Source organism: Natrix helvetica, assembly GCF_964273705.1.
Source record: "Natrix helvetica genome assembly, chromosome: W".
Taxonomy (NCBI): Eukaryota; Metazoa; Chordata; class Lepidosauria; order Squamata; family Natricidae; genus Natrix; species Natrix helvetica.
Window position 1 is genome coordinate 85,594,210 of NC_138555.1, and position 10,868 is coordinate 85,605,077.

The 10,868-nt window shown below is 50.7% G+C and overlaps 1 protein-coding gene across 1 annotated transcript; it reads right to left on the reverse strand.

Annotated features, from left to right (window-relative positions):
• Window positions 1-558: 558 nt before the first annotated feature.
• Window positions 559-6,378, reverse strand: LOC309400838 (transmembrane protein 256 homolog). Its single transcript, XM_081969537.1, has 4 exons — window positions 6,225-6,378; window positions 5,574-5,611; window positions 5,264-5,344; window positions 559-905 (listed from the first exon to the last, which is right to left on the reverse strand). The coding sequence occupies exons 1-4, from the start codon at window positions 6,301-6,303 to the stop codon at window positions 762-764; spliced, it is 342 nt and encodes a 113-aa protein (XP_081825663.1). The 5' UTR covers window positions 6,304-6,378; the 3' UTR covers window positions 559-761.
• Window positions 6,379-10,868: the final 4,490 nt, after the last annotated feature.

Here is a 10,868-nt window from a genome sequence, read left to right on the forward strand (position 1 = left end):
CGACAGACAGACGAGAGAGGATGATAAAGAGAAGATGGATGATGGGCGACAGAGATAAATGATACATACAGAATGATAAACAGACACACACCCACACCCACATATATACATAGAGAGAGAATAGATGTGTTGGAAGATAGCTAGAGAAACAGACAGACAGGGTGCATGGAAGGCACAGATAGATCATAAAACTCTAAGGCTGGGAGGGACTTTGGAGGTCTTCTAGTCCATCCCCTTTCCAAAGGGAGGAGACCTTATCTCGTTTCGGACAAATGGCCGTGCAATCTTTTCTTGGAGAGCCCGCAACTTCTGGAGGCAGGCTGTTCTACTATCCATCAACATCACAACCACACCCCCCCAAGGCCCCCCTTGCCCTGGCAGTCTCCCCTTCCTCAACCAGGGGGCTGCCCGAATCTCCCCCCCAAAAAGACGCGTTCTGGAAGGCATGAAATCAAGTCCGTTTATTAAAGTCACAATTAAAGCTGCATGATTCTGTACACTCGTGTGAAGCCAAATAGCCTTGGCACGATGCCATCCCACCCACCCACCCACCAAATCTGGAGCCACAATAATATTAATTTATCCTTAAAAAGAAAAGAAAAGTAGAAATTCAGCCCTTTCAGAATTTAATTCCAGTGCAGGTTTTGGGAGACGCCTCCGCTGCTCCTTGAGCTCCTTCCTCAACCCCCAAAACGGAGAACGGTGGGGAGGTCCAGTGGGCAGGGCAGAGGTTCCTGGTTCGCCCAGCCTCGTGGGGACCTTCAGGGAGCCAGGGCCAGCCAGCCAAGGATGAGGAGGCTCCCGCCATAGGGTGCCACATGGGTGAGGGCCGGTTGGCCGGTCAGCGCATGGTAATAAAACGGCCCGCAGAAGAGCCCCATGCCCGCCGACAGGACGCCACCAGCCTAGCAAAGAACAAAGAGGGTTTTAATGTGTTTGCCCCTCCCTGCAAACCACAGACGCCCCCCCCCTTCCTGTGCCAAGCTGGGACAACGCTAGGCAAAGGAATAGCAATGGATTTCAACTCCCAGAATGCAATGGAATAGCAACGGACTTCAACTCCCAGAATGCAATGGAATAGCAACGGACTTCAATTCCCAGAATGCAATGGAATAGCAACGGACTTCAATTCCCAGAATGCAATGGAATAGCAACGGACTTCAACTCCCAGAATGCAATGGAATAGCAACGGACTTCAATTCCCAGAATGCAATGGAATAGCAACGGACTTCAATTCCCAGAATGCAATGGAATAGCAACGGACTTCAATTCCCAGAATGCAATGGAATAGCAATGGACTTCAATTCCCAGAATGCAATGGAATAGCAATGGACTTCAATTCCCAGAATGCAATGGAATAGCAATGGACTTCAACTCCCAGAATGCAATGGAATAGCAATGGACGTCAATTCCCAGAATGCAATGGAATAGCAATGGACTTCAATTCCCAGAATGCAATGGAACAGCAATGGACTTCAATTCCCAGAATGCAATGGAATAGAAATGGACTTCAATTCCCAGAATGCAATGGAATAGCAATGGACTTCAACTCCCAGAATTCTGGGTGTTCACACGCCTCTTAAAGGTGCGGAGGTTCAAAAAAAACCCTGCTCTAGAGAATATGGGGAGGGGGCAGTGCTTCCCATGTCACAAATGGGTATAGATGTTTGTGCAAGAACAGTAAAAAATTACAATCATATTCATTATTTAATCTATTCTTAGCTTAATACCAATACGTTAAATATCTGATATTTTAAATCCTCTTCTTAGTTGCTTAACTCTATTAACTATTTTCTATATTGTGCACACCTACTTTTACACCTAATTTTTATATTTATCCTCTAACCATTGATGAGACGTTTCCCATATCGCATCATAACCAGTTTGTTCTTTCTCTTTAACTGCCAGTGTTAATCTATTCATTTCTAATATTTTCCTTATCATATTCTCCTTTGTAGCGATCTCTTCACTTTCCAAGTTTTGTGCAAATACAATTCTAGCTGCGGTTATGACGTGAACAATCAAATATACATTTTCTTTACTAGAAGTTTCTGGTTAAGATCCCCAACAGCAAAATATTTCAGGTTCAACAGGTTGTTTGTATCACCTTTTCCAACACCACGCATACTTTTATTCCAATATTTTTTCCCTTCTAGACATATCCCCCACGGATGATAAGAAGAGCCAGGTGTCTGGTGACATTTCCAAGGTTGAGCTGACTGATCTTTAAACATAAATGTCTTGGAAAGTATCACGCTTTTTATTTTATTTTTTTGGCATCCCACAACAAGGCATGCCCTCCCAACTGAAAATCATGTCCCTGCAGAAGAAAAAATGATTACAAAAACGTATAATTGTCTTTTAAAATTCAAAATGGAGGAGGAAACTGTGAAGGAAACCATGGTAATTTGGGCTGAAAATGTTGGGCACAATATTGAATTGGAGCACTGGGAAAAATTATGGGGGGAAAAATTATAAATTGACTATGTCGGCATCGTATCATTCCAACACTGGAAATCTTTAAGATGATGTTGGATAACCTTTTGTCTGAAGTGGTGTAGGGTTTCCTGCCTAGGCAGGGGGTTGGACTAGAAGACCTCCAGGGTCCCTTCCAACTCTGTTATTCAATATAAAGAAAATATCTACACAATGTTTTTATAGGTGGCGTTTATCCCCCCATTGGCCAAAACGTTCCCAAATAGACCTACAAAGTGCTGGAAATGTAACTACCAAGAGGGAATCTTCTATCATATGTGGTGGACATGTCTGAAAGCTGAAGAATTCTGGACAAAAATAAAAAAAAACGGTTGGAAGAAGTAACAAAACAAAAAATTGACATGAAACCTGTCCTGATTCTCCTAGGAATAATCAAACAATATTCAATGTATAATGCTTCATATAATTATCGCAGCTAGAATCTCATTTGCCCAAAATTGGAAAGAAAAAACCATTCCTTCAACTGCTAGAATGCACAGAAATGGACAAACTAACGAAGGAACTGAAGAGATAAGAGAGGAAACAAGAGTAGTACTACAAGATATGGAGTAGGTGGTATAATTGGCTTGAAAAGGAATGTAAACTCAATGTATAATGAATGCATAGAACATAGCAAAAGGAGATGTATATATGGAGATGTAAATGTATTTTATTTATATCTATTTATATATCTATATCTATCTATCATCTATCTATCTATCTATCTATCTATCTATCTATCTATCTATCTATCATCTATCATCTATCTATCATTTTTCTGTCTGCCTGCCTGCCTGCCTGCCTGTCTATCATCTTTCTCTCTGTCTGTCTGTCTGTGTCTGTCTATTGAGCAGTATCATCTATCTATCTATCTATCTATCTATCTATCTATCTATCTATCTATCTATCTATCTATCTATCATCTATCTATCTATCTATCATCATCTATCTATCTATCATCTATCTATCTATCTATCTATCTATCATCTATCTATCATCTATCTATCTATCTATCTATCTATCTATCTATCTATCTATCTATCATCATCTATCTATCATCTATCTATCTATCTATCTATCTATCTATCTATCTATCATCTATCTATCTATCATCATCTATCTATCTATCTATCTATCATCTATCTATCTATCATCTATCTATCTATCTATCTATCAATCTATCTAATAATAATAATAATAATTTTTTATTTATTAGCCGCTCCCTCTCCAAAAGGACTCGGGGCGGCGTACAATAAAACATATAAAACATAAAAACATATGTGCAAACACATAAACAGCAAATCCACACATATACAAAGACATACATGCACAGAGGAGGTAACAATTACATCACATTAAGAATGTTAAAAAATCAGCCATTAAAATACCCCTTAATAACAACACAATTTAACATTTAAAAGGACTGTCAGGAGGAATAAGAAAAAACTACGGTTGAGCCAGGCCAGATAAATGAAAGAGGTGGGTCTTCAGCTGTACACGGAAGGAGCGGAGATCGGAAGTCATCCTGATGTCACGGGGGAGGTCATTCCACAGGGCTGGGCCCATCACAGAGAAGGCTCTGCTCCTGGGTGTCGCCCCCCGACACTGTTTGGCGGACGGCACCCGGAGAAGTCCCTCTCTGTGAGCGGATTGGTCGTAGGGATGTATGGGGCAGGATGCGATCCTGCATGTAACTAGGTCCTGTGCCATGAAGCGCTTTAAAGATCGTAATCAAAACCTTGAAACGCACTCGATAGACTACAGGAAGCCAGTGCAGCTCGCGCAGGAGAGGTGTTACAGGGGAGTATCTAGTCCTCCCCATAATCACCCGCGCGGCCGCATTCTGGACCAACTGCAGTCTCCGAGTGCATCTCAAGGGGAGCCCCATGTAGAGAGCATTGCAGTAGTCCAGGCGAGACGTCACCAGCGCATGGGTGACTGTGCGTAGGGCATACCGGTCCAATAAGGGGCGCAATTGGCGCATCAGGCGAACCTGATGGAACGCCCCCCTTGCCACGGCTGTTACATGGTCATCCATGGACAGCCGGGCATCCAGGAGGACGCCCAAATCTATCTATCTACTATCTATCATCTATCTATCATCTATCTATTTATCTATCTATATCTATCATCTATCTGTCTGTCTGTCTGTCTGTCCATCTATCATCTATCTATCTATCATCTATCTATCTATCATCTATCTTCTATCTATCATCTATCTATCATCTATCTATTTATCTATCTATGTCTATCATCTATTTATCTGTCTGTCTGTCTGTCTGTCCGTCTATCCATCCATCCATCTATCTATCTATCTATTGTGTCACAATCCCTGGTATGCCCAAAATATGGGAGGGAGCATATTGCTTCCCTTTTCTGTCTATCGGCTCACCCTAGGAGCCATCCAGGCAGAAAGCCATTTTTTTAGGTTGCCTTGTTACATTTGTGTTGCATTTGTGCTGATAAATAAACAAATGCAACACACACACACACACACTGAAACAAAGAGGAATATGTATATGACAACATGTTGTAGAATGGAAAACCAGAAATTAGAAAAAAGAAATACCGATATACCGGAAAGCTGTAAAAGGATAACTGTGATTTTAATGTTTGGAAAATGGGGAATAAAAATATTATTTTTGTAAAAAAATGAAGATCACGTCCCTGCCGTCCCCTCCCCTCTTTTTTTTAATGCCCGTTTAATGCAACTTTGCAAGAGCTGCGCTTGGAGGAAACTGGGGTGGGGGTGGGAGTCAGCCCCCCTCCCCAATAAAAGAATACCTACCAGCATGGGGTAGCGGCAGTGGGGCACAGCCAAGAGTGCCAGGCTGTGCAGGAAGTGGTACTTATTGGCCGTGTTGTACAACTGAGGAAAGAAAGCAAGACAAAAATAAAGCATCACAACCGTGGGGATTTGCACGCCCCCCCCCCGGAATCCCCCCCCCCGCCCAGCCACCCCTCCCAGAGCGGGCAGGGGTTGTGGGGCAGGACTCCCAGTGTGGGGGTCGCAGAGGGGAGAGGCCCGTCATCGGAGAATTCCAGCTGGCTCCCTCGAGGGAGGGTCTTTTGGGGCTGGATGGGTGGGGGTCTTTTACCTCTTTCAGGTACTCTGGCTGTTCCTGGGGGTGGAAGCCTGGAAGAAGAGCAGCGGGGGGGGCAGTTATGGGGGGGAGAAGATTGGGGGGGGGATGCCCACTTTTTTGACTGCCCCATCCATTGAGACCGCCTGTCCTCGCTTCCACAGAGTTGGGGGCTTCAAACTGGTGCGAGAGTCACGGGGGTCCCTTTGCTCCTCCAAGGAGTGGCCGGGGGGACGGGACCCCCGAAGTCTTGGTGGGTGGTTCAGACTCCTCTGGTTCCCCCCTCCCCCTGGTTGGGGGATGGCTCCAAGGGGTGGCATCCTGCCTGCATGACCTCATGGGGTTCCCCCTCCTTCAAAGGCTCAGCATCCAGCTGGAAAAGGGACCCTAAGAGGTCGTCTAGTCCAGCCCCCTTGCTAATTCCATTCCAGGCGTGCCGCTTAGCGACCGCCCAGTCTTAAAACAAAGCAGACCCCCCCAAATCCCGGGAGTTGCGCAATCTGACTGTCCCCCTCCAGGCGTCTAAGCAGAGACCCCTCCCCATATAAAGACCCCTCCCCAATTTGCAGCCGGCTCTTCTCTCTCCAAGCGCCCCCCACTGGTGGGATCCGAGCTCCAGCCGGGGCCGGATCCTCCGCAAGCAAAGCCCCGCGCCCCACCGCTCACCGTGCGCCCCATAAGCGGCCGCCCCCACCGCGGACGCCCCGCTCAGCGCCCCGAGGCGGCGGAAAAAAGTAGCCGCCATCCTCCGCTTACGGTTCGAACGTTGCCGACTAGGCGCGTCTTAGCCAATCGGCGTCCGCGGCGCCTCTTTACTATGCAAGCCGCACCCATCCCGCGGGTCTCTCGCTCGGCCAATCGGCGCTCTCTACCGCTTCCTGAACGGCAAGCCAATGACAAGCCCGATTATCCAATGGGAAATGAGTTTCCTTCCGTTATCCTGGCTTGTTGTTGTTTTTTTGGTGTTCTCCACTCCGATTCGCCCGCGAGGTTGAGCTGCGAACGCCAATCATGGCACAGTAGCCAATTCCAGGAAGCCGGGGGGAGGGAGGACGCAGTCGCAGCAATTGCCTGCGTCGTTGATGTCAGGCGGACGATTTATGCAATTTGCCGTAGCGCCCTTGCCACAGCGCCCTCTGGCGGAAATCACGAAAACTTTTCGTTTTCGTTTGGGGCTTTTCCAAGTGGTGCCCTTTCCTTTCTCTGGCATTTCTTGCCTCCCACGCGCGGGTCTTGGCTGCTCTGGCTTCCCCTATTTCAGCATGTGTGGGAGGGGAGGTGCGGGAGCGGAAACGGGGGACCCGCGCTTGCCGTACACGCAACGTCACAGCAATCCCGACGTTACCCCCCATTCCTTTAAAAAAAATTTGCACGATTTCGCCCCATTCTTTTCACGTGGAAGCATCAACGACCAGTCAGGATGCCACCTCGTTCTGCTGAGCTGCAATGACGCGCTCGGACCGCCAGGCGGCAGCAGGAGCGTAGGGATGCTAAGCAACACGCGGGTTTGGAGGGGGGAGCAGGACGTCTCCATCTTGGACCACAGCTGCCCTGATGTTCCAGCCCGGTCTTCCCCCAACATGGAGCCCTCCGCCTCGCTGGATTGACATCGAGCGTCATCCGCCCACCAGAGCGGCCCAAACACGCGTGCAAACCCTTGTAACGTGTGAACGCGCTGCGCGAGGAAATGCACGCCGGGAAAACTGCTGCCCGCTGCCACCCCCCTCCTCCCTCGGACTAGGCACTCTAACCTAGTGGTTAGAAAGCAGTGCCTGCCTGGGGGATGGGAAATGTAGTCTGACATCTCAATCAACCCAAGGAACAGAAGTTGCCTTCGGAAGTGGTGGGAGCTTCATCCCTGGGGGCTTTTAGTAGAAGCTGGACTGCCATTGGTCAGAAATTGTGTAGGGTCTCCTGCTTGGGCGGGGGGTTGGACTAGATGACCTCCAAGGTCCCTTCCAGCTGTTAATCTAACCGCCTTGAAATAACCCGAAGAAGCCTTGAGAGAGTGGGGCGGTGATCTCATAGCCCCCCACCCTATCCCCACGCAAGGACCGACTCCTCCGGCTTCCATCGGGACTCGGGGTTCCCACTCTGGTCCGAAACGCCCCCTCCCCAGGCTTTTTCGCCGCCCCCTCCCCTTAAATTGGGAAACTCTGGCGTTTACTTCTGAAACTTGGGCGCCCACGCGAAAGCTGGTACGCGTGTCAGCACAAACGATGGGGTACGGCTCTGGGAAGCTCCTCTGCCAACACTCCCCCCCCCGCCCCAACCCGGCAGATTCCCACGAACAAAGGGAACCTCCCTGTATAGGAGTAGTCTATCGCCGCCGAGAGGAGAGAAAAAGCTGCCCCCACCCCAAAGCCCATTTGGGTGGGAGTTATGGGTGGGCTCTCCTATAGTTTCTCTGAAGCGGGGGGGGGGCTGTCCGGCCTCATCCCGACGATCTTGGTAGCCCCTTTTCTGCCCAACAATCCCCCTCCCCCCTATTTTTTTTTCTACCTCTGACCCTGCCGCAGCTCTCCGTGCGCAGCGAGCACGTGCAGAGTGCCTCTGGCGTTCCCGGGGGTGGGGGAGAAGAACCCTCCGAAGCCCCTTCCTCCCTCTCCCGGGGCGAGACCCCCCCTCCTTGGTCCGCGAGCGGGGCTCCAAGAGACACGCGTGGATGACCGTCTCTGGTTTATATTCCCCCTCCCCACCAAAAACAGCCCAGCTGACGCGCTGCTTGGCTGCTCCACCCTCACCCTCCTTGTTCGAGAACCTCGTGGCTTCCCGGGCCGGCGCGCGGAGGCTCCGAAGCCCCTTCCTCTCGGGACGAGACCAAACCAGACCCCCACCCCTCAAAAAAGCCCAGCTGATGCGCTGCGCGGCTGCTCCATCCTCCTCCTCCCTGGCCCGCGCGACCCTCGTGTTTTTCCTCCCCTCCCCAGGCCCCCTCCCCAAATGCCGCTCCGTCTTCCTGCTCTGCAAGAGAGCGATGACGTCCCCCCTTCTCTTCCTACGACGACCCCAGCCCCCTCCGCATCCCATCCCTCCACCCGCAGCGCGCATTCCCTGCCTTGCGAACTGGCGCAGCCTGGAAAAGCGCTGCTATTTTTAGCAGCAGCCGAGGCACGAATGCGGGGGGGGGAGGGTCCCTGCGACGCCCACCGCCTCCCCGCCGCCCTTTCCCGCATCGCTGCGGCTCCTTTTACCCACCCACCCCACGCATAAAAACCCTGGCGCAATTCCGCCCGTTGCACAGAGTGGTGAAGCCCCCCCCCACTCACATTTGCGCGAGTGGAGAGAAAATTCAGGGGAGGACCCCCCCCCCCCCACGGAAGAAGCGGGTGTGGGGGAAGGGAAGAATGAGCGCGTAGAAGGGAAGGGGCGCGGTGGGCAGCAGGGACCGCGCAGGGTGGGTTCACACAGGATGGGGGCAGCAGCGGTTGAACCCAGCCAACCGTGTTTACGCAAGCCGTGGCATAATGCGGGGGGGGGGTTGGTAGCCCCAGGCTGAGCTTGCAAGCCCACGTTGCCCCTCAGCCTCGAGGGGAGTCCCGCCACGTGGGGATCCCTCCCAAATCACGGCCAATCCCCTCCCCTTTCAAACGCACCCCAAGAATTGCAGGTGGGTTAGCTTTGCGAGGAGGGGGAGTGAGGGGTTCCATTGCATTCTGTAGGATAATGTCGGGGGAGGGGGCTTCTATAGTCTCCCCCTCTCCTTTTTCCCCCGCGCCCCTCCCAGCAACCCCGCCCCAGAAAGAGCCGATTCAACAATTAAATCTTTTTTTATATTTACAATATCATTTTCCATTTCTTGCAAGGTTTTAAAAATGTGTACAGCATCCCAGCTTCCCCCTCCCCCCACCGCACCCCGAGAGTTCTCGCCTTCGGAGGAGGGGGTGTGCAAAAGACCTCCCCCCACCGGAGCTTGCTCGATCCATCCATCATCCAGGTCATAACAAACGGGAGGAGTTGGGGGGGGGGGAGAGAAAAACCCAATAAAAGCACCACCTTAAAATCTGTTGGTCGGTTCGAATCCCAGGTCTTTCCAGAAGCTGGAGGGAGAAGCCCTCCCCTCCCCCCTACCTGGATGGGAGGGGGCTAGAAAAGTCTCAGAGTGAGGGGAGGGAGGGGGGAAAGGAGGCTCTGTTGAGGGTGGGGGGCGTTTGCAAGAGTATTCCTCAAAATCAGGTGCAGTGAGGTTGAAAAATTGGCCCTCTCCTGGCCCAAGTCTCATAAAAATAGATTTTTTTTCTCGCCATTGTGGGGAGGGGGAGAAGGGGAGGAGGGGGGCCCAGCCGTCATGCCCAGAGTGAAAAATGTCCACAGCAGACAAGGGGGGAGGGGGGTTGGTGGTGGGATGTGAGGCTGGAAGGCAGCCCATCCTCTTCCTCATTGCCCAGTGGCATTTCTGCAGTGGCGTCCGTCCTCTCTCTTTCCTGGAGACCCCCAGGGGTGGGGGGGCTGAGGGGGGGGCATGGCATCTATACTCTCTTTCTTGAAGACCCTCCCCCTTCAGGATGGGCTGAGGAGGAAGGGGGGGTGTCTGCAGATCAAGAGGAAGAAAGTCTCACCGTTCTCCTCCGGAGGGAAGGTGGCATGAATTTGTTTGGCATGGAGGGCAGAAAGACCGCCCCCCCTCACACAGTGGATCACTGGATCTCCAAGGAAGCCGTTGGGTGGAGATTGAGTGAGGCGGAGTGGATTCCAATTTCAATTTGGCTCCAATCAAATTTGTGGGCATCTGTGCCACCTACGGTTGCCCCCTAAAAGTGACCGTGTGCTTCTAATGGCGGAGGGAGGGGGGGCAACCGGGCTGTCCGTTGGTTGGGGGCCATGAATGCAGAGGAGGGTGTGTGTGTGGGGGGTCTGATGGTCTAAGTGCCCCAGGGTACGAGGGAGGTTAAGGTGGCATCCTTTCCAGTCAAATCGCCAAGCCCAAAAAACCGTTCACACACTCCCCCCCTCTTCGAATCTCCCAAACAAGCGGTAGCAAAAACGCCCCCCCCCCTCTGCCCCCCTGCCCCCCCCTCCGTCTCCCACCCCTCCCGCTGTTGAGTTTGGCACAAATGTTTCCTTTTTTTTTTCTGGTGTTTTTTTTTTTTGGTGTTTTGTTACAAAATAATTGTTTTCCTTTTTTAAAAAAACCGGATATAGATATATATTTATTCATAATAAAGTCTCTTTTTCTTTTCTTATTTTCTTTTTTTAAAAAAAGGAAACCAACAGTTGCAAAGAGAGGTGGGGGGGTCCCCCAAATGGCTTAGAACGAAACTCCCCCCCCCTGCGTCCTTCCTGTCCCCCCCCATAATTTTCGCTTTTCCT

Coding starts and splice junctions, on each gene's coding strand:
- LOC309400838 (XM_081969537.1), bottom strand. CDS start 6,303: ATGGCGGCTACTTTTTTCCGCCGCCTCGGGGCGCTGAGCGGGGCGTCC. Junction 5,345..5,573: donor AGCCAGAGTACCTGAAAGAG/GTAAAAGACCCC, acceptor TTCTTTCCTCAG/TTGTACAACACGGCCAATAA. Junction 906..5,263: donor ACTGCCGCTACCCCATGCTG/GTAGGTATTCTT, acceptor GTTCTTTGCTAG/GCTGGTGGCGTCCTGTCGGC.